General features: G+C 40.4%; 1 protein-coding gene across 2 annotated transcripts in view; it reads left to right on the forward strand.

The window, feature by feature from the left end:
• LOC121865488 (dnaJ homolog subfamily C member 8-like) overlaps positions 1-25,141 on the forward strand; it is a 110,506-nt gene that overhangs the window by 74,328 nt on the left and 11,037 nt on the right. The window contains exon 1 of one of the 2 annotated variants that reach the window (XM_042364983.1): positions 12,818-12,931. The exons of the other annotated variant lie outside the window; for it this stretch is intronic. Within the exon in view, the coding sequence (XP_042220917.1) occupies positions 12,842-12,931 (90 nt within the window). The 5' untranslated portion in view covers positions 12,818-12,841. Of the gene's footprint in view, positions 1-12,817; positions 12,932-25,141 lie in introns of those variants that run through there. 2 annotated transcript variants of the gene reach the window in all.

Below are 25,141 nucleotides of genomic sequence, written 5' to 3' on the forward strand. Positions count from 1 at the left end.
TCCTACTAGTTATGAAGATTAGTATTATTGTCGATTTGAATCCATTATACTGTATGTCGGGGTTTTTTCTGGTATCGTAGCCGTCATGATGGAAATGGACGACGGGACTGTTGTTAATAATTACCCACTTCCTTGTAACGCGTGGTATTTTTGTCTCCTGTGACGAACGATATTGTTTTGTTTCTTTTCTTGTGACGTTCGATATTTTGTTTACTTCCTTGTGACGTACGATATTTTGTTTACTTCCTTGTGGCGTACGATATTTTGTTTACTTCCTTGTGACGTACGATATTTTGTTTACTTCCTTGTGACGTACGATATTTTGTTTACTTCCTTGTGACGTACGATATTTTGTTTACTTCCTTGTGGCGTACGATATTTTGTTTACTTGTGACGTACGATATTTTGTTTACTTCCTTGTGACGTACGATATTTTGTTTACTTCCTTGTGACGTACGATATTTTGTTTACTTGTGGCGTACGATATTTTGTTTACGTCCTTGTGAGGTACAATATTTTGTTTACTTCATTGTGACGTACGATATTACTTGCCTCACTCCATCTGGTGTACGCTATTGTGTATGCTGGGATTCCTCCTCTCTAACATAACAATCACATGTCACTGTTTTCATTTTTTGACCAATCGTTATTATGAAACTTGCTCAAAACCCTAAGATTTTTTTAGAGACAGAAGCCAGGCCACATGTTTCGGCCCACTTCCACTCGTAATTTGATAAAGATAAAAATTAGCAAAAAATAATTACGTAGAGACGCATCACACACACCAACGTAAAATTAAAATTGGAAATTGTTTATTTTAATTGACAGATCAAAGCCAAGGATTGTGCACAAATTATGATTTGTGCAACTGCCATTTTTTTGTTTTTTACCTTCGCTAATTGAGACACGGCTCCGTACAGATATATATATTTTTTTTATAATCCCAGGTAATAGATCCAGAGGTTTAGAAATGGTGCTATTTTTCGATTGTGCAGAGGCTCTAAGTCACAAATAATGACGGGAAGGTAATACGGTAAATAAGATAAATATTACATAGCCTACGATTGTCGGCGGCGTTTTTCATTTCTAATTTGCAGTTTTTAATGTAGTGCTTACAACTCCTTCCTCAAAACGTTACACACACACACACACACACCTATATATATATATATATATATATATATATATATATATATATATATATATATATATATATATATATATATATATATATATATATATATAAACACTGGCGCATGTGGTCAAGCAAGTGTACACTTAAGAAACATTTTACGTTAGCAGTCACATATATCAGGCAGGGAGGACTGAGAAGGTAAATAATGTGAGGCGCACCTGGGCACTGCCTGCCTCATACTGCCCCACTCCAGCCCATGCCCTGCTCCGCCCCACACTGCCTCACCACCCACACCCTCTCCCTGCCGCCCCACCCACCACGCTCACAGGTAGCTACATGTAAATACACTATTATCTAGATGGGGTGGGTGGACATAGTGGGTGGCAGGGGTGTGTGTTGGCCAAGGGGTGGAGAGGGGGACTGAGGGTGGGGGTGGGCAGGGGAGTGGGACGGTAGCCAGGTGGGGGCGGCGGATTAGTGGCTCAGCGGGACACCTCACACACCCACGATGGCTTGTGTGTCCTGCCCAGTGTATGACACATGCAGGTGACTCCCGCCCTCCTGCCACTCCCTGCAAGCACGTTCCCCCTCATCCCACCCCCTGTGTGCATAAAGCCTTCATTCTTCCTCTTTTGCTAGTTTAATTCTTCTTCTTTCATCTGATCAAACACTGTCAGGCCAGCCAGTGTCAGTAAAGTTATATTCTCTTAATTATATTACTGGTTATTTACAAGAAACACTGAATAAAAAAATAGTTAATAATAAGGGAGTGAAAGTAAGAATATGTTACAGTGAATCTTGGGTGCTACTACAGTATGCGGTCCACCGAGCTGGAGGTGGTCTATTGGGATATTTACATCGTAGCGTTAAATTAGGTTAGGTTAGGTTAATGTAGTTTAGGTTAGGCTAAGTTAAGTTCGATTAGGTTAATGGATGCTACAGTGTAAATAAATATCCCGGTAGACCAATTCCAGCTCGGTAGACCGCCAACTACAGTACAGTATAGTGTAAATATCCTGGTAGACCGCATTCTGTAATAGCACCGAATATTGAGTATGTGGTATTTGAAAACCCTTACAGTACATGTTTTTCACTTTATATAACACATTTTACAAATACTACAGTAAAGTGCAAATATGACTTGAAGGATATTATCGTTGTTACGGTAATATTACTATTACTGTACTTTTATTCTCTTTGCCAGTGGTCGGCTCGTTAGTCGGTTTTTTTTTTACGGGAATTAGCCAACCCGGGCACAGGTCAAACGACCCACAACGGAGCCTGGGGGGCGAAAAAAAAGAACGGAAAGAAATTGAAAATATAGAAAAAAGGTTATACTGTATTAATCTACACCACGAAGATGCCGGAAAACCAGCTTTTTAAAGTGAGACAGATTGTAAGAGCATGGAAACACAGAAGAAGGCAAAGCATTCCACAGTTTGGCTGTGTGAGGAAAGAAGGAGGTACTATAACGGGTTATTCTCGTGTGACAGATATCCACAGAGAAATGGTGGGCACCGCGGGCAAGACGGGTTAGGCGGTCGGTCACAATTTTATTATATTTCCAGCCACTACGACAGTGAAATGTATTTTAATAGCACACTTAACACAAGCTGAGACGACCATAAACGACCGAGTGCGTTAGCCTATAGTATTGTTACGACCCTCCTCCTTTCACCACTTACCCAGCTTCCACCACTGGTTACCAGCGGCCAGGGTCGTATGTACAGAAGCAGTAGATATCTCACAAGAGTTATCGAATTACCACTGGCTGTCCGGCCAGTCTCCGGTAATTCCCCGACGATCCGTATCAGTGTACAGACAAACAACAGGCAGGTAGAATTCCACCAGGTCACAGAAACACTTTTGTGCACTGTTGTCTTCTTTAATAAACAATAATCCTTCACAACACTGTTAACAGGGTAATGTCTTCACAGCTTAACTCCACACTCCAAATATATAATCAGTACACTACCAGTTTACAATTCCTTAGTCTTCTCACTTTATATTAGTCACAACAATTCCATCATACTTGCACAACAATTGTCTTCAGTTGTTCTGCTACGCTTAGTCTTTACACTAGGAATAGAAGCGGGCGACTAACTGCCCTAGGCCTAGGCAGCTCACGTCAGCTTATACAGTATACGGTTCGTCAGACCCGCCTGGAGAATTCTAGAATGATATAGGCTCACAATTAGAGGTAAATCAGAACAAAAATGTTGCAATACATTCTAGAATATTCTTATATAATTAATACATCAATATCATCAATATATACACAAAATTTTTATTAAATTTACCTAAAATAGCTGTTGTATGGGACAGAAAACAATCAAAACACCTAGTTTACAAGATTATATTACGATATTATGCCTCGGCATAACAGGCATAACAACGAGGATGAAGGAAGAAACGAGACAAGGAAAGCCAGTGTCTGGCGAAAACTCAGGTGAATGAAAGGTTGTGAGGAAAGGGACGACCAAACTGGTGGTGAGAAAAGACACCAAGGATACGACAACAACAGCTAAGTGTACCAACTCTTTCAGTCCTTTGATGGACGAATTGGATGTTAGCATAGTCAGAGACAAGGCTGACAAGGAAGGTACGAAAACCGTAATTGTTGACGATTCCCAGGTACGGTACCTGGACAGAGCTTTTTGTGGTAAAAACAAAAATAGGATGAGGGTGTGTTTGCCAGGATCTGGGGTGGGGGATATAGTTGACAGGATGGACAATATCTTGTCTGGTAATGGGAACAAACCCATTATCTGCCTTAGTGCAGGAGGCAATGATATTGGACGGTGTAGGAGTGAGGAGCTTTTTGATAAGTTCAAGGCAGCTATAGAACGTAACGTATTAGGTCGAAGGGAGGGATCCCAATCATATGTGGTGTCCTGCCTAGAAGGAGAGTTGGCAATGTATGGTTGTCAAGGGCAGTTGGTGTCAACGGCCATCTTGACAGATATTGCAAGTCAATATCAGTCCCATTTATTGACAACTGGGACAATTTCTACGGCAGAAGGGACCTTTATGCTAGGGATGGGGTGCATCTGTCTAGGGATGGGGTGGCAACCCTGGCTGGTTCTCTCGAGAGGGCAGTTCAAATGATGTTGAAGTCTTTAAATTGCTAGAACATATGAGCAAGGGGGTGGAAGAGACTGCAGTGGGAGCATGTAAACAAAAGTGAAAGGTTACAGGGAAATAGTGCAAGGAATTATAACAAAATTAAATTAGGCAGGGAGTTAAAACCTAAACATGACAAAGAGAGGACTCAGAACACGACTAACTTAAATGTCTACTACGCAAACAGTAGAAGTATGAGAAACAAAATGGATGAAATCAGGGCGTTGGTATGTACCGAAAAAATCGATATAATAGTATTCACTGAAACATGGATAAACCTAGATTCATGTGAGTTACCTGTCGAATACCAAATTGAAGGTTACAAATTATTCCATACCAATAGGCAGATTAGGAAAGGAGGCGGAGTAGCAATCTATGTCAGGGATAATCTGAAGTGTGAAATAAATAAGGAAATAAAAACTGAGCAGAATACAGAAACAATTTGGATAGAACTAATCGATGGTAGGGAAAAATTAATCACAGGAGTAATATATAGACCTCCTAATCTTGATAGAGTTAATGAGCGACTTATTTGGGATGAAATGCGCATGGCTTCCATACACAACAAAGTCTGTATAGTAGGCGACTTTAACCTTGGCCAAATAGATTGGACTGACCTTACGGGTCAGAGTCAGAGGATTTTCTTGAAACAATCCAGGACTGTTTCCTAAGCCAACATATAACTGAACCCACCCTGGGTAATAATATACTCGATTTAGTTCTGTCAAACAGAGAATATCTCATTAGCAATGTCGAGGTAGGGGACGAACAGCGATCACAAAGAAATAAGATTCCAATTAGAATTTTAGGGCAGCCGCAAGGAAAATTCCACTGAAGTCCCAGATTTCAGAAGGGCAAACTTTGATAGTTTGAAGAGGCAGCTGAGAGAAGGGGTATAACGCTTGGGGGTGAATTACATGACCTCACATGAGGTGACCTCACACAATGTACCCACAGAGGGTGACCTCACCTTACCTGGAGACCTGAGACCTGACGGTTGAGAATAACCTGATAATGAGATCTGATGTTGACGAGTTCCACAACAACTTAAATAATGAGTCACTTAATGCACAAAGGCAGAACATACCATACAGAAAACTCAGATCAAACAACAATGACCCTAAATAGATAAATAATTATTTAAAGAATATTACTGTATTGGACAAAGGAATGCTATAGGTAGTAGACTAAATCGTGGTGAAGTTTACCTCTGAGATTATTATAAAGTATTGGCCGGTATGGTTAAGACTGAGATAAGAAAAGCAAAGAGGAATAATGAACTGAAGGTAGCAAGGGAGGCGAAGTCAAACCCCAAGGGATTCTATCAAATGTATCAAACTAAAACACAATAAAAGGTTGGACCAATACAGTCAGATACCGGCGAGCTAACTGATAACGACGGAGAAATGAGCAATAATCTGAATAAATATTTTTCAACAGTTTTCACCACCGAAAATTTAAACATGATACCTGAGGCACAGACTCTATACAGAGATAGTGAAGAAAATAAATTAAGCAAGATAGTAGTGACTAGTAACGATGTTAGTAAGCAAATAGACAAACTAAAACCTAATAAGTTACCAGGATCCGATGAGATATTTGCCAGAGTATTAAAGGAATGTAAAGAAGAGCTGAGTATGCCCTCAGCAAAGTTGTTTAACATGTCCCTAAAAACGGGTGTAGTACCAGAATCCTGGAGGATAGCGAATGTAATATCGATTTCCAAGAAGGGAGATAGATCACTATCCTCTAACTACCGTCCAATCAGTTTAACATCAATTGTAGGCAAATTAATGGAAGCAGTCATTTCAAACTCTATTCGAAATCAACTTGAGAAGCACAAGTTGATCAATGATTCCCATCATGGCTTCATGTGTGGGCGTTCATGTCTAACTAATCTATTAACATTCTTTTCATCTGTTTTCGAATCAGTGGACGAGGGGCACAATTATGATGTGGTATATCTCGACTTTAGCAAAGTCTTCGACAGAGTCCCCCGCGAAAGACTAATAAGAAAAGTGGAGGTTCATGGCATTAAAGGAGATATTCTAAAATGGATTAGGGCGTGGTTACAGGGCCGGAAACAGCGAGTGAGTATTGACGGCACTAAATCCGATTGGAGCAACGTCACTAGTGGAGTTCTCCAAGGCTCAGTACTTGGACCATTATTATTTATTATATACATAAACGACATAGATATCGGCATAGACAGCAACATAAGTAAATTTGCTGACCACACTAAAATAGGGCGTGTGATTAAATCTGATGAGGACTCCGCAAAACTACAGGAAGATCAAAACAAATTTTTCGAATAGTCTGAAAAATGACAGATGAAATTCAATGTGGACAAATGTAAAGTACTCAATATAGGAGATGTAAACAGGGAAACCAGATACCAGATGAACAACGATGTTATTGAGAAATCCGACTGTGAGAAAGATTTATGAGTAATACTTTTATCCTCTTCGCCACTGATCGGCTTGTTAGCCGCTTGGGCGATCGGTCACGTCTCTGATTACTTTTCCTTTTCATTTATCTTCTTCACCAAAAGATCGGCTCGCTAGCCGCCTGGGCAATCGGTCACGTCTCTGTCACGCACTGTTGGCAAATACTGGGCATGCACCGGTTCCTGAATGTACTTGAACCCGCTCCAGTGTTGGTCAAGTCTGGTCTTGAAAGAGCTCACACTCGGTGCCGTCACAACACTCTCTGGTAGATTGTTCCAAGAGTTTACAACCCTCACTCCGAAAAAGTTTGCCCTCACAGTTTTCTGGACTTGCCGCTTCTACAATCTTGAGCTGTAACGCCTTGTGGGGCGAGCGTCCGCCAGCTCCAAGTAAGGACACTCAATAGAGTAGTGCCCCCTGAGATGCTTATACACCTCAACTAGGTCCCCCCTTGCCCGTCTGTAGTATAAGCTAGGCAAGTTCAGGCGCTCCAATCTCTCAGGGTAGCTGAGGTGCCGAAGTGCAGGCACCAGTCTGGTGGCCCTCCTTTGAACATTTTCAACCAACTGACATTCCCTAGCATATCTCGGGGACCAGATGGGGTGACAGTACTGCAGATGGGGAAGCACTTCACTCCTGAAGATCGTTACGAGGGACGGACCCGTCTAGATATCTGAACGACCTTCTTATAAGACCCAATAATTTATTTGCCTGATTTACCTTCTTCTCACAATGGCCCGAGAACTTCAGCTCATTGTCAACATACACACCTCGGTCCTTCTCACACACAGTCTCAACTAGTGCAGTTTCTTCATCCCGTTGGAACATATGATACGCCTCCTTACCGTTGGTACGCCCCAGGTGCATCCTCTTACACTTCGTGACATTGAATCTCAGCAGCCATTTCTTCGACCATTCCTGGAGCCCACAGAGGTCCTTCTGCAGCTCTTCACAGTCCGCTTGGTTCTTAATTTCCCGAAATAACTTGGCGTCATCGGCAAACATTTGTATGGAGGAGTGTACAACGTCAGGCATGTCATTTCTGAAACAAACAAACAACAGCGGGCCCAATACACTACCCTGTGGTACCCCCTTGTGACAGGTACAGATGACGATTTCGTGCCATTAATCACCACACACTGCTTGCGGTCATGTAGAAAGTCTTCTATCCACGCTAGGACATTTCCCCGAATTCCGTACCCTTCCAGTTTGATTTTCAGCCTTTCGTGGGGTACACTGTCGAAAGCCTTGGCAAAATCTAGGTAAATATTGTCGATATTACCACCCCGTTCCAGAATATGGGTCCAAATATCCAATACCTTGAGCAATTGTGTTAAGCAAGAGCGCCCCGGTATAAAACCGTGTTGGCAATCTTTTACAAGGTTGTTTCGTATTAGATATTCCATTTCGGCATCTCTGATAATACTCTCAAGCACCTTACATATTATGCTGATCAGGCTCACCGGTCTACAGTTGTTCGTAGAGTGACGATCGCCCTTCTTGAAGATAGGACTCACATGAGCCACTTTCCATTCACTGGGGACCATTTGTCCATCCAGGCATTTACAAAACAGGATCTTCAGGGACTCTGCAAGCTCCTTGCACAACTCTCTTAGCACCATGTCAGGGCCAGGACTTTTATGGATCTTTAGCCTGGACAGTTTATTTCTAATACCCTCTTCTGTGAACACAATGTGGGTCAGTGCTGTGTCGAACCGTCTGTCCTCAAACGCAGGAAGGTTAGTTGCATCCTCTCTTGTGAACACCGAGGAAAAGAAGCTGTTCAATGCCTCAGCTTTATCCTGGTCAGAATCTGCGTAACTACCATCCACCAGCCTCAGGTCTGATACTCCTACTCGCGTTTTCAATTTCGACTTTGCATAGCGGTAAAACGCCTTTGGGTTTGACTTGACCTCGCTTGCAACCAGCCTCTGGAACTCCTTTTCAGCCCTTCTACACTCTGTCTTTGTTTGGTTTCTGGCTCTTGCATACATCCTCCTGTCTTGCTCATCATTTGACCCATCCCACGTCTTGAATTTCTGGGTTTTCTTCTTAATTTTGTCGACTGCCGCATGGTCCATGTGTAGGGATCCCCTCGTATTCTTAGAAGCACTGGGTTTGGTCTTGGGTATATATTTATCGATCAAATGGGTCACTTTACTAGTTATGATATTCAGCATAGTGTCCGCTTTCTTGTACCTTAATGAGCCAGGCCAGTTGATACCACTCATCTCTTCCATCATCCCGTTGTAATTTCCCTTGTAATATTTGCACCTTGGCTTGGCCTTGTACTGAACTAGGTAACAGTTAAATCTGAATGACAACAATATATGGTGACTGGTGCCAACTGGGGCAAGGTGTTCCAGTTTGGCCACCATACCCTCCTCGTTTGTTATGATGAGGTCAAGTGGCTTGGGTGTTTGCTCCCCTCTGTAATGAGTCGGGTCTCTAACATGTTGGAACAGAAAATTATCTCTCAGAGTTTCTACAAAAAGAGTAGCAGGGTTATTCAAGTCATTCGGGGTGGACTCGTTTCTCCAGTCGATGTCGCCATAGTTAAAGTCCCCCATGATAAGGAGGTGGCTAGGGTTGAGCATCGCCGCGTTGTTTATTAAGGTTCTTAAGTTCCTTTGATTTAGTGGGCCACAGTTTGGGGATTTGTAGATACACCCGACGATAAGTAAGTCCCCTCCCTTTAAATTAATTTTACACCACTTGGACTCTTCAAAAACATCCTCTCCCTGTACCCTCGCCTGGCTGGCTCTAAGGTCTTGCCTAGCATAGATAACCACACCCCTTTTGCAAGTTTCTTGAGATAGGTTCGTAAATGAGTCATATCCAGCAATACTGAACTCACATTCCTCTGGGTCGATTCTCCTGTTCTTGTACAACAGTTCTACAACTCCTACAATATCTGGTTGGTGTACTCTTAGTAGTGTTTCAAATTCCTCTCTCTTATCAAGGAACGTGTCAGTATTAGTGTACATGACATTCAAGCCAGAATTTGTTCTCGGTAACGTCTCTGCTCTTAGTAATAAACCCGCTCCCCCCACATTCTCAGAAGCTGCAGCATTTGCTAAGTACACTGTATTTTGCAGGGTGTGGTTAGAAATGTCATTGTTTACATGGCGCTCGCCCCCTCCTGTCCGGTAGGCTGAGCTGGTGCCGCCTCTTGGGTGGGGGGGGTGGGTTGAGTGGGTGGAGGGTGCACTGCTGCCCGCTGGCCCTGTGTCGGCACACTTGTTTCCACTACCCTCCCCCTGAGTATAACCCATGTACACCTGTCCCCGTTCCTCCTCGACTCCTCCCTCTTCTGCTTCAAGTCCTGCAGGAGCTTCTTGTGCTGTTCCCTCTGCATTACCGTGCGGTCTTATGTTCTTATGTTTACAATATAATCAGCTGGGTAATCGTGTGTTGGTGGCAAGTAGTACCGGATTATGGGGTTGGAGGGCCCTGAGCGACACCTAGCAGTGGGGGGGCTGCTGATAACTGAAAATAAATATAGGTAATATCCAAGGTCAATAAAAACAAAATCTAGTAATAATGACATATTTTTAAATTATTTATCCCATTCAAAGAAAGCGTATACATTCATTTACAAATGCACTTGTTGTGATTTTTTTTCTAGCAAATAAACGTACTGTATCTCATCGTCAAATGGAAGTTCACTTGAAATGTCTGACTCGGTGCTTAAAAGCATCAGATTGTTGAGTCTCTCCCGGCGCATCGTGGTCCGCAGCGCAGCCTGTTTTTTTATCAGTTTCATTTTTGAGAAGGTACGTTCCCCGGTAGAATTGGAGACCATTAACACCAGATATATCTTCAAAACCGTTTCTACATTTGGAAATGCTGATTGTAAGCCATCGTTTTCCTTTATAATTCTGTAATAAGACGACTCATTGGGCTCATCCTCGGCTTTTGCATACAACTTTACCAGAGACGAGAGTTTTTACTTTTACTTTTATCCTCTTCACCACTGATCGGCTCGTTAGCCGCTTGGGCGATCCATCACGTCTCTGTTACGCACTGTTGGCAAGTACTGGGCATACACCGGCTCCTGAATGTACCTGAACCCGCTCCAGTGTTGGTCAGGTCTTGTCTTGAAAGAGCTCACACTCAGTGCCGTCACAACACTTTCTGGTAGATTGTTCCAAGAGTTCACAACTCTCACTCTGAATCATTTCATTGGAGATGTTTTCATCAATATATTTTCCATAAGTTTGCAGAAGATTTTCTGTAGCGGAATGAATGGCATCGGCTGACATGGTTCCAGATTGCTTAAAAAGCCGAAGCGATCCTTCACCAACGTGTATGCAGAAATACTTTCGTTTAGGGATACCACTAGGTGATCAATGACTGTGAGGAAGCATTTTGTTTGGAAATTGTCTCTTGGACTGAGATCCACTTCACTTGAACGTCCATAATCCAGTGGAGCGAGCCGTACGTTTGATCCCCCCTGACGACCTGAATGGACACACTCAGTGCTTCCTGCCAGATATTTTGCTTTTTCCTCATAGGCATCGAAACTGTCTCGCTTTCTTTCAACGAAACATTTCAAGGAAACCAGCGAATTTACTGTTGATTGAAGAATTAGTTTTGGATCTTGAAGACGTTTTTGTCGTGTGGTTTTCACTTATTTATACAGTCTTTTTATTGTTTTATTATAACCTCTGTGTTAAATAAGTTAAATCAGTTCACCAAACATGAGTTTTAGTAGGAAATATTTGTGGCAGCCTGGTGGAGTTACGGTAAGTGGTGCACAGCGAGTGTTAGGCAATCTGTTCCACTTGTTTATCGCTCTGTAGTAAAGTTTTTTTTTTTTTTTTTTTCACTGTTGTGGGCGGCCCCTAGATGTCGGGGGCCCTGGGCGTGCGCCCGGTACGCCTTCCCCATAATCCAGGCTTGGTGGCAAGTCATGAAAAAATTTATGTACTACAGTACACCTTATATTAATGTAAACCTACGTGTGATGTGTTGTAGTGGATTTCTCCCCTACAAACGCTGTTTGTCGCTGCGTAGCCGACCCCGCGAATTCCCCAGTGTATGCCTCGTGGTCTGGGTCAACCAGCGCCGCCATACATCACTGAGGTCAACTACTAAGCCACGCCTACCCCCCGCTATTTAAGACCTGACCTCGTGGTGATCTCTCTCTTTCTACCTACACCAACCAGCCAGCAACACCTCCTCCTCCGCCTGCCTGGCGGTCCTCGCTCCCGCCGGCGAGCATGGCGACCCACAAGCTGTCCTCCTCTGAGCACCCTCACCAACCAGCTCTCTCTACATCACACTTGTAACCATGCTGCCTTCCCAGCACCAAGCTGCATTGTACATCCAATACAACATGTATACAGAGAGCACATTGTGAGTTTCCTTTCTCCATCCCATCCTGAGTGTGAACACAAACTAAGTACCCCACAGTGTGACGCCAGGCCCAATTGGTGGACTGTAAATAAAAAACCTAACCCTACAATAATATCACGGAGCCTCGAGAGATCAAACTATAACTCAAATAGGTAGGTACACAGACTTGCACATGCAATTGCTTTTTAGGGATAACTCTTACAACATAACTATTAGTTCTGCCGAATAGGTAAAACCTCAAATTTATTGCTATTAGTTTATGGAAATTAATTCGTATATGATTAAATTAATCAAATATGTCATTTGCTATAATTACCTAAGTTAGATTCTGTTAGTTTGGTTTTGTTCGTAATAAAGCTATTTATTCCGTTTAAATTATGATTATCTAGGGAGATCATCACTACACAATACAGTGTAGGCCAGTTTGATTTCACTATTATCATATATTCGAGTCCAGAACCCACGTGGGAAGAGTGTTATATCGTGTGACCCAAAGTCTAATTTAATTAGACTTTGGTGTGACCTCCCAAACATCGCAGGTTCCCTCCTGGTACTTCGGTTTCCTCCTGCATTAACATTGACAATGAAGTTCATTACAAAGTAACAAAGAATATATATATATATATATATATATATATATATATATATATATATATATATATATATATATAATAATTGGATAAAGTAGTATATTAATATTATTATATTACTACTCCTTATACACGGGTGTCCTTACACTGATGCTCCTTTACAAGGCATCTGTAAACAAGCTGCTATGGCGTCCCCTATGTTTAAGCCCATCGGATCAAATTCCGGTGGTGCTTCGGGTGAAGGAGAAAATAAGTTCGACGTCTTCTATAAGGACGTTAGTATTATATGTGTAGAGTTTTATTTTGGTTGTGAGAGGAGTCATGGGCTCACATGTGGGGCAGGAGGAGTGACCCATGACCAGGTGATCTGACACTTGGGGTTACTAACACCGAGTGTGTGTGTGGGGGTGGGCAGAAGAACAATATATCCTGCTAAGTTTGGACTTTTCTTATTCATTTAAGACACTATGAAGTTTTGCTTATAAGAAATAAGTACTATTCTGAAAATTTCTCTAATACATCTTCGCCAGTGGTGTATTTTACCCGGTACAGTGCTGCAGGTGGAAATTTATTTTGTACCAAAGATCAACTGAAAGTAACTTTATTTTCCAGTGAAATGCATAAATTGGGTGAATCATATAGTGTCACTGTCAAGAATACTGATTACTTGACTTTATTACTGATGCACTTGACGTTATTACCTTGGAAATATACTTTCATTAGGTAAAGTTAAGGCAATATTACAGTAAACAGCAACCACAGAATTCAGGAAATTCACTACACTCGATCGATAGAAATATTGTTAAATTTGCATAAGCGCACTCCACTCTGTTAGAAAGTCACAAATATATTTTTCTAGTGTATTTGTGTGTGTTTAGACTGAATATGACCTTCATTTCCGTCGGAAATTGGCCGTTTTTTTATTAAAAAAAATTTCGTGGGACGTTTTCTGAAAAAAAATATTGGCTAAGCGAATAAAAAATACACCAAAAACCACTAGAAAAACAAAAACCAAACCTAACCTAACCTAACTGACTCTCACCATACAGCATGATGGAATCACCTATTTCTTACCTTATTGGCCTGGTTCTTGTTCATCGTTGGATTCTGAGATTCTTACACAATGCCCCATATGTTGGTCTTTGCGATATTTACATTTAGTCTTGCACTTAAGACACTTTACTGAGGTTGGAAGAACACCATGCGATCCAAAAAATGCTATAGTTTCTTTGTTTTTCCCCCAAAACTTGCAATCGGCACCATATAATTTAAGTGACACCCATCGCAGACTTCCATGGTCGGAAATTAATTTGAATTTCAAAATATGAGAGACCCAAAATAAAAATCGAATTTGATTGGGCCAAAAATACTGCGAATTAAATAAAAAATAATTTTAATTGGTTGCAAAAAAAAAAGCCTTTGATTGGCCGCGTAACGTTTACGGGAACGCATGCGCGTGATGATTTCTGAAGGAGAAACGCAGTGTGGGAGGTGAGGTAGGCGATAATGGCGGAAGATTAATGGAAAAAAAATAGAGAAAATTTTGGAAATGCTATCTCCGTTATTATACATTTGCGACGGTAATGTAATAGATGAAAATTATCTTATAATTAGACGTCTTCTTCGAATATGATAACAGATTAGTGGTAGGAATGTGGTGTGAAAACGCAATAATACAAAACTATTCTATGATAATTTTGTTTAAAACTTTTTTTTTACGGGAATTATCCCACCCAGGCACAGGTCGAACGACCCACAACGGGGCGGGGGGGAATAAGAACATAAAGAAATTAAAAATAGAGAAAAAAAAGGTTGTACTGTACTGTGTTAATCTACACCACGAAGATGCCGGAAAACCAGCTTTTTAAAGTGAAGCAGATTGTATAAATATGGAAACACAGAAGAAGGCAGAGCATTCCACAGTTTGGCTGCGTGAGAAAAGAAGGATGTACTATAATGGGTTATTCTAGTGTGACTGACATCCACAGAGAAATGGTGAGCACCGCAGGCAAGACGTGTGTTACGAGCCCACGGCCTTGCCGGCGGTACACAGGATGCCAAATCCACCGAACATTGCCCGTTTAAGTACTTGTAAAAGAAAGAGAGTGAAGCAACATTGCGGCGAAGAGAAAGGGAAGAAAGATTGTCAACTAAAGGAAGATAGTTAATAAGACGAAATGCCTTAGACTTTAGCAAAGCGTTTGACAGAGTACCGCAGAGGCTTCTGAGAAAAGTTAAGGCTCATGGTATCGAGGGGAAAGTTTTAAATTGGATAAAATCATGGCTTTCCGATAGAACACAGAGGGTCAGCGTAGATGGTGTTAAATCTGAGTGGGGCTGTGTAACCAGTGGGGTTCCCCAGGGCTCAGTACTGGGCCCACTCTTGTTCATAATCTACATAAACGATCTACATACTGGAATCAGCAGTGACAAGCAAGTTTGCGGATGACACCAAAATAGGGCGGCAGATTAATTTAGGGCAGGATGCAAATGCAATACAGGAGGATTTAAATAAACTGCAGGAGTGGTCAGAAAAATGGCAAATGAAATTCAAGACCAGCAAGTGCAGTGTACTTAATATTGGAAGAACAAACACTCACTGTATACAGCCTTAACAACATCAACCTAGAGAAGTCGACATGAAAGAGACTTAGGGGTACTTGTAAGCCCGGTCCTACGGCCTAGAAAACAGTGTGTTAATGTTCGAAATAAAGCAAACAGAGTACTGCATTAGGTTTTACATCTAGAAGTGTTAGTAATAAGAGTGCAGAGGTCTTATTGCAACTATATCTTGCGCTAGTCAGGCTGCACCTCGATTATGCGGTTCAGTCCTGGTGCCCTTATTATAGAATGGATATCAATTCACTGGAGTCGGTGCAGCGAAGAATGACGAAAATAATTCCGGGACTTAGAAATCTTCCATATCAAGAGAGGTTAAAGAAACTAAACTTGCATTCCCTAGAAAGACGAAGAGCGCGGGGAGATATGATAGAAGTATTTAAGTGGATGAAAGGAATCAATAAAGGAGATATAGATAAAGTTCTTATAGTATCCGAGCAGGATAGGACTCGAAGCAACAGATTTAAGTTGGATAAGTTTAGGTTTTGGAGGGAGATAGGAAAGAACTGGTTCACAAATAGGGTGGTGGACGAGTGGAACAAAGCTTAGCAACTTTGTTGTAAGTGCTGGAATGCTGGAAAGTTTTAAAAGGAGGCTAGATAGATTCCTGGATGATAGAGAGTGGTGGTAACTCTCGACAGGAGCTGTCATGCACAGACCAACCGGCCTATTGCAGACTCCTTACTTTTTTATGTTCTTATGAGAGCAGTACTCCAAGTTAGGACAAATGAATCCCTTATATACTTGAAGCAACATTGGGCTAGGTAGCACATTTTTTTATCAGATTCTTTGGTTGCTGTAATCTGCAATTTTACCAAAGTTAATAATGATAGGTGTTCTTGTCTTTATTGGGCTTAAAGTTATGAGTACGTTCATTTATATTTAGCAGGTTTGGAAACTTCCCAAAGTACCGGAGGTTATAATTGATGACTGACCCGCGGATGAGTTATTTGTTTTACTGTTTATTTTCTTAATTTATTTTCATCAGTGAGTTCTGATATGATGATCTTTTCTTGTGCAAGTGTTTTGTTTTGTAGATAATTAGGCACCTAGACGCGCACTGTTTTGTCTTCCCGGCGGTAATGTGGCCTTACCCTTTGCCACTTGCCTCTCATTAGTCTCATTCTCGTGCCCGTTTCATTTTTAGCATGGCGTGTGAAGGTTGTTGCTGTTGCTGGTCTTGTGCTACAGTTCTAGTGTGTTTAAAGGAACTTGGCTTGAAAATGCCTAGATTAAACCCAGTATTGTACTTTTATTAATATACATCTTTCTAAGAAAATAGTTTTCACAGCAATACTGTGAAATTGAGCTGGATTTGTGTGCAAAGTCTGTTGTATGTGACGTATTTCAAAACACTCTGCCGCCCGGGCTTGATCAACGCCGAAGCTCAGTGTATGCTTAAGAAACGTTCAGTATGGACAGCTGCTCACACATCCACTAAAAACGTAAAATTACACCATATCAAAGAAAGTTCTTTTTGTTTAACCCCTACTCCCTGGTTGACGTTCGGGAACATGCGCCTTTTCACGCCATTGTTTGAATGCCCAGTGGGGGTTATAAGGTTCCAGGATGACTATTTGGTGGTCACAACCACACGCAGGATAGCGTGGGTGGGCTCAGTGCGGTCAGTGCGCATTAGCCTGTAGCCATGGAGAGTCGTCCCTCAACCTCTCGTGCTAAAAAGTAATGTACAAGTAGTTGTATTGTAGTGTAGTATTACTGGAAAATAATGCTATGATTATGTTATAAATGTATTTATTTGTGAAATTATTATTCTGATAATTATTTATATGCATTACTTACTCTACCAAACACAATGACAGCCTGGCTACAGACTGCGTGTGTGTCGCCGAGAACTTTTTATGAAAAATAATGCAAATAAAATATTCTAAATTAAATATTTTTACGAAATAAGTATTATAATCAGTAAATATATGCATTACTGGCCATCCCAGACACAAAGGCAAGCAGAAAATGGCCGTTAAGTGCGTAGGTTCTACGAGCCTCACCGTCAAAACAACACTGTCCCCTTATCTCCCTCGCCACTGCTGCCCCAGGGAAGTTTCTTGAGGGCCAATATATAGTTTTTCTTACTTCTTTTTTATTGTTTTATTATTTAAAAGGGTTAAAAATTATTTTTGGAAAGTTGATTTATCTTGATTTACCCCGCATAAGGGGTACAGCCAGCGGCACCCTAGCCTGGGGTGTAGAGGTTAATATACCAGGGGGTCCAGGGATCAGAAGTTGGGTAAGGTTAGGTAGAAATGTTGGTTAGGCTGGCTAGGTCTGTCTTTCATACCCACTAAGGTTACCGGGTAGACTAGGTTTAATTTAGAAATAATCACTTTTTAACACATTTGCACGAACTGCAACAGTGTACAGTATTTGTGTAATCGCCTAACCTTACTTGCGCAATATTTAAGTTTAACTGTATGCTTCTCTAATTTAATGTATGGTAATGAAATATACTAGAGTAGAATCTATGGCTAATATACGACTGGTGACCGTCAGCAGTTTGTTAATGATGGAGGGTGCTTTTAGACAGTTTTGTTTACTGATTACTTTTATTTCTATTCATGTTCTTAGGCAAATGCTTAGTTTTCGAGATAGAGGCGAGTTAAGATTGTACTGTATCTTACAGTCTCTTCATCATCTGTGATGTTGCAGGTTGTAAACAATGTACTGTGACTGTCAGGGGTATGGTACTTGTGAGGGACATGGCCATCAGCGTTTCGGTAATTATGAGAGTGTTTTTAGACACAGGTTTGCACACTGATTATTTTCAGTTCTATTCGTAATTTTGTGTAAATGCTCAGTTTTATAGATACTGTATAGGTGAGTTAAGATGTAGGTTAGGTTAAGTCAGGTTTTCTTAGGTATGCTTAGGTTAGAACATGATTTCAACCATTTTTATGTTTATTTCCAACATAATACAATAAAAAATGGGTATTTTTAAACCCCTTTTCAAGGAAAAACAGTGGACAGTCATTATCTGAATAATTACTGAATCTGTATCAAAATGCTATTTATCATTCCCATTTCTTTGAATTTATTGGCTACTATAAAGTGGCAAGTAGACCATGGCCTTTGTACCTACAGCACCTTAGTAGATTGATATAACATTCACAGAAATGTGATTTACTAGGACCGAATTTGCAAGTGATATACAATATCTTCTATTCTAGCAATAGTCAATGGTTTAATCCTGCCAAAACCAAGCATACTTTTTTTTTTTTTTTACGGGGATTAGCCCACCCGGACACAGGTCACTGACCCACATCGGGGCCTGGGGGGCGAAAATGTAATAATAATAATAATAATAGTAATAATAATAATAATAATAATAATAATAATAATAAATAATAGTCATAATAATTCATAATAAATAAAATTTATGATAAAACAAACAAAATAAAATAATAAAATAATGATGATAATAATACAGTAACTGTCATAATAATAATATTAATAATAAAGAACTATAAATACAAAAATGAAAAAAAAAAGATCAAAAGTGAGAAACATATGTATGTTGTTGTCAATGGTAAGAGAAACAATTGAGACCCTGCAATTGCGTGTAAATGAAGCAGAAAGTCAGATCAGCAACCTGGGACTTGGTCACTTAATGATAATTTGGGTCAATTTACTGAGAATCTGAAGGTGCAGAGGCCATAGACTACTAGACACTTTATAAGTGTAAATTTAAAGTAAAGGGAATGGCAAAATGAATCTTGAAATGCATTTAGCTAAGTGAGAGGAGTAACTTTATATATGGAACTGTATGCTATATTGTTTTAAGTTAATTGATAAATCATGACTTAACATATGTTGGACCTAGAAAGTACTTTCAGTGGTTGCTTTAATATTAGATATTCCAATTCAGCTGTGAGTATGACACATTATTCATAAGGTCATACAAAATTTAGAAGTTGTACTATTGCTCCCAGTCCTTGTGTGAGTCTCACAAGTCTAGATGCTTGAATTCCTGGCTGGAGCATCTGTCAGCTAAATTACCATGCATCTCCATGGGTGCAGGTGATTTTATTGCCATATGTATTTGCTGAAAACTATGTGCCTGTTACCCAGAATCCTGGCTTCCCAATTGTCCTATACTTTACAGTACTGCAGTTTATTTTTTTAGCTAAACATACACAGGGTACAGCGGGTTTTCATTATACGTTGGGGATGTGTTCCACAGAAATGAGACTTAGTATAGTTAAAAAAAAATTACTAAGGAATTTTCCCCCATAAGAATTAATGTAATTAGCCAGGGGTAGTAGTATATGCATTTCAACATGTACAGTCTCCCCAAAAAGTATGATTAGATTTTCTGTCACTATAATATGAAATGCTGTGATATGATCCACAGTGCATCATCATAAGTTGGTTTGCCTGCTCGCCATATTAGCAACAGGTAGAGATGGGGGTAGGATTATAGTCATCCTTGTATAGCTTAATAAATACTAGGTCTTACAATTAAGTTCGTGAACTCTCGTTATAGGCGGCGGTACGTACCTTATTGAGGATCGGCGCTGTGGTCCCCTTGTGATGCTATACATGTACGCCACTGTTTCTTTCACCCCTAGAAACATTTCTGGAAGTCATTTTCTGGAATAGCTTTTATAGCTGCTGTCGTGCTACTCTGAATGTCATCCACGTCTTGAAAATGCTTCCCCTTGATGTGTTTCTTCAGCGAAAGAAATAGAAAAAAGTCACATGGGGCCAGGCCAGGTGAATGAGGACGTACCAGTAAGGTAATTTGTTTCTCTGCTCAAAACTCCCGCATAATCAAGGCCATGTGCACTGGGGCATTGTCATGATGCAAGATCCACTTTCCAGCAAAAAAGTTCTGGTCGTTTTCTTCTAACTTTTTTTCTGAGTCTTTTAGGCACATGTAGTAAAACTGGTTCACACCCTGTCCTGGGAGAACAAATTCTTTGTGAACTACATCCTTAGAATTTAAAAGAAGTGATGAACTTTGTTGTCACTTTCGACTTTGACATGCGATTCTTTTTGGGGCGTGGTGAGTTTGCAGTTTTCCACTAAGCTCTCTGGTGTTTCGTTTCAGGGTCGTATTGGTAGATCAATGACTCATCACCAGTAATGACTCGGTGAAGCAGGTTATCTTCAGCTTCTTCTCTTTCCAAAAGGTCTGAGCAAATTTAAACTCTTCCTCGTTTTTGCTCGTCACTGAGATTTTTTGGCACTAACTTGGCACAAACTTTTCCCTGTTCTTCACCTCATCTATATTGCTTCTCACCATCAATCACCTGTTAGCCCATACAACTTTCCTGATTTTTTAAATGTTTTCATCAGTCCTGCTCGTTGTTGGTCGTCCTTCTCTGTCATCATCTGTCACAGCTTTTCTTCCCTCAGAAAATTGCTAAATCCACTAGTAAACTGATGTTTTCTTTAGTGCATTATCCTCTTGAACTTGGGTTAACATGTCCCGAATTTCAGGCCCAGTTTTACCCAGTTTCACGAGATACTTGCTGTTCTTTCTTTGGTCTTTAACAATATCTATCATTAACGAGACAAACCCAGAAAACACTCTAATACAATAGCTGCCACTCCACACGTCCAACTCACTTGAGATCGACGACACAACTGGTGTAGTAAGAGAAGAAATCAAGGTCGCACCACTCTACCCACACTCGTTACAGTGCTGCTGCCTGTTGAGCCATGTGAAGAGTTCGCAATCTTAATTGTCGGACCTCGTATATTAAATAAAAGTGTTATGGAACATCAAAACTGAGATTGAGACACCAAAATGGACATTTCACCATTAAGTTGTTGTACTAACAGAATTTCATTCATACTGAGTTTCAAAAGATGCCTACTCATGTTGTTCACGATGTGTCTTATTTATGAAGTGATTAAGCAAATAGTACTTGAAATTAGAGTGAAGAGCTACAGAAATATACAATGTATCAGTCTACATGAGATCTGTCGTGTTACTGATATGTTAATTGCATTGGTTTAACACCAAAATAAGGTTTACAAACCAAGGGACTTGCAGGCAACAGAACCCCCCATTCACCTATAGTAAGATTTTTGTGGTTGTATAAGTTTCAGTGTGGCACCAGTTGATTCATGGTGCCTAACCTATCATGATAGTGTGGGTTACACCTTGCTATCTTAGCATTATGTACTGTATACCCTCATTGTGAAGGGCAATAATAGCACTTCTCAAATTTTGCAATGTCTCCCTGATAATTCCTTGCTCCATTCGATGTAAGATCCTTTTGATGACTGGCTTGGCATTGGTTTCCATTTGCGACGTCCACTCCAATTTATGTATAATACAAGCCTCGGAGGATTCACATTTGAAAATGTATGTACTCATTCGTGCTCAAAGGTCGCAGATGTAGAACTACCAACCGTTCCGAAACAGGTCGAGTAACATTGCTTGGAGAGCCTCGAATTACATCGACCCTATGGATAGCTATATTTTTGGGTGAACTGTACAATAATACCCCTTGAAAGCTCAGGCTATGTTCCTAGAAAGAGAGCTTTCAGCAAATCAGCATACAATGGGGTCATTGTAACACACTATACAGATACGGAGATACATTCCTAACAACATTATTTGTTGCCTTTGAGTGATACGTGACGGCTCGATTTGGCTACTTTTACAATAAGACAACTGATTAATAAATATACCAGGTTCTGTATTATGTAGGTGCATAATACACTACAAAATTATTTATTAAGTGCTGACAAATACTCTACAATATTATTTAATAAGTGCTGATGACAAATGTTGTGGTTAGCATGACGACATGGTGAGGGATGGTGTGGCAATTGGCTCTTTGTGCTATGTAACCAAAGCTGCAGGGATTTTTTGGGGGAATTTTTTGTTTGTTTTACAATAATGTTTTAATAACCAAGCATCAAATGAACCTCAATAATATAGGAATTATTGTAAAATTGCATAAAAACTGACGAGTGCAGAAGAAGGAGTTGTCCTCTCACTCTCAGTCCAGCCAGGCTGCCAGCACTCCTCCTCCTCCTCCATTGCATAAGAACTGAACAAGGTTTTCTAAATTTTTATATTTAGGTCTTGGAACACTTGTGTTATTTAAATGTCCATGGTAAGGTATACATTAGTCTGGCGAGTCACGGTGTGTTACCAAACTGCCTGCTACTCTCAGATACACTACATCTCCAACCCAGAATGTTCTCCTACTCTCTTAATTTTTCTTTGTTATATTTATATTACTGTACAGTACAGTACTGTATATAGTATTTTCTTTATTCAAAAGGCACACTAGCACATTGAAGATGACTTTTCTCCAAGTTCTGAGGTTACTTACATGTAGCAATGACATAAGGTGCAGTCATCCGAGAGGTGACTGACATATTTTGGTATTGTAGAAACTTAACACTTTCATTACTTATTATACTGTACTTGTAGTTATTTTTATATTATATTAGATGTTTTTAACACTATTTATGCTTCGTATTTGAATAGACACAGATTTAGTATAAAGTGGGCATCTGTACTTACTGTGCTACAGTATCGTATACAGGGGGTCCCCGGGTTACGAACGAGTTCCGTTCCTGAGGACGTTAAGTCGGAACACATATTGATGTGCACTATATCAAAGCCTAAGTCCTTTTACACATCTGCAATTACTTAATTTAAGAGAAAAGAAGAAATTGAATTACAAAATACAGTAAAGGAAACAAAAAATTAAAGTTTAACACTTACATTGAACCTGGAGCTGGCTTGCATGTAGAGATGGGCATTTTTAGGAGTGACAGAGGCTTTATTAAGATGAAACTGAAGATGGTGATGATGATGTAGATGTTAATTGGATTGGTTCTGGAGAATCTGGTGAGGTAGAAGGAACTGGTTCTGGAGTTGCTGGGAGTTGCTCTGTAGATGCTGCAGAGGTTGATGAGACTGGTTCTGTAGATGCTGCAGAGGTTTGGGCTGCCTTTTGACTTTCTTAAAAACTTTTCAAGGGGTGGTGAACTGAAACTTTAATATTTTTTGTCAAAAATCTCTGTAGCATTGTAGACATTCAATAATACCTCCGTGAACTTTGGCGAATCTTGCTGTTCAAATTTAAACAATCCTCCTTCAATAAACTTGAAACCAACTACTTTAGATCTGGAGTTTCGGATTCCTCTGCATCCTCTGACAAAATTTGCCTCTCCAGTTCAATCAGGTTCTCATTGCTTAATTCTTCAGTATGAGACTCGAGGAACTGTGTGACATCATCCTCATGAATATCAAACTGGAGTTGGTTCCCAAGGTCTACCACTGTCTGTGTCACTTCCCCAATATCATTTTCAAAGCCCCTGAAATCGTGGGCAAACTGTGGACAGAGTTTTTTCCAAACACCATTCATATTGGTTTCTTTTACCTCAGCCATGAATCTGCAATGATTTCACAGCATCATAAATGTTGTATGACTTCCAAAAATTCTTTTAAAGTCCTACCCTCTTTTCGTTCTGTTGCCCTGATAGCTTGAGCAAATGTCCTTCTCAGGTAATATGCTTTAAATGAAGCAATAACTCCCTGATCCATCGGTTGTAAAACAGATGTTGTGTTTGGAGGTAGGAACACAACCTTAATGTTTAGATGGACATAATCTAAAAATGCAGGATGGCTAGGTTCTTTGTCAAGTACAAGTACCAATAAAATTTTGAAAGGTATTGACTGAAAAACAATATCGCTCCACTTCAGGCACAAAATGATTTAGGAACCACCTTACCAGTCTTCAAAAAGGGCCAATGTCACCCAAGCCTCCTTATTAGATTTCCAGATAACTGGAAGTGCTCGCTTGAAAACACTCTTCAAAGCTCTAGGATTTTCTGACTGGTAGACAAGCAAAGGTTTTAGTTTGTAGTTCCTGCAGTATTGCCTCCCAGCAGTAAGGTCAACCTCTCCTTGGCAGCTTTATGCCCTGGTGCCGTTTTTTATGTTTTGAAAGGTACGTGCATTCCGGCATCCTTTTCCAAAATAAACCAGTCTCATCAATATTAAAAACTTGCTCAGCCCAATAACCCCTTTCTTCAATTATTTTACCTAAAGCAGCAGGAAATTCACTTACTGTATAGCTTCATCTGCACTAGCTGCTTCACCTTGCACTTTAATGTTATGTAAGTTTGCCCTTGCCTTGAACCGGTTAAACCAGCCCCTACTAGCGACAAAATCTTCCCCATCACTTTAACCACCATGTTTAGCCTTCAAGTCTGCATGTAAGCTTCTCACTTTTTCCTGAATCAAGACTAAACTTACAGGCAAGTGCCTTTGATTTTGATCTTCCACTCATATCGCTAACAATCCACTTCTTTGTTTTGTTATCACAGTTGAGTGCATTGGTGTAGATCCTTTTACATATTCAAGAGTTTTCTCTGTCTTTCAAAATTGTTCCGATCATTGACCAACTGAAGCCCAACGCTTTACCAATCACTGAGGGTGTTTTGCCTTTTTCAGAATGTTTAATTAAATCAACTTTAACTTCCATTGTAATTGTTTTCATTTTCTTGGATGCACTACTCTCACTTGCAACAGGTTTGCATTTGGGAGCCGTGATGAGGGCAGAAAAAAGAGAGTTAATAAGCAAAAAACAATTGTTTGCACATGATCACATGCTAGTGACCTCACTGAGTGAGGACGTGTCTCCTGGCGCTCTGCAGCAGCCAATGTCATCACGTCGACATGTAGCTAATTTAAGGCAGTTCAGTATTTTTACGGGAAGACAGTGCATATTTTCAAGGTCTGTGAGTGCTAGACTTGTGAATATGTGCGTTCCAGTGCCATGATATCGTCGCACCGACCTGTTTCGGCTGAAGTCTGGTGCTGGCTATCCTCCACCCCACACCATCACTCTACTAAAGGCGCTGAGAAT

The sequence above is a fragment of the Homarus americanus genome, unplaced genomic scaffold (assembly GCF_018991925.1).
Source record: "Homarus americanus isolate GMGI-L3 unplaced genomic scaffold, GMGI_Hamer_2.0 scaffold25483, whole genome shotgun sequence".
Taxonomy (NCBI): domain Eukaryota; kingdom Metazoa; phylum Arthropoda; class Malacostraca; order Decapoda; family Nephropidae; genus Homarus; species Homarus americanus.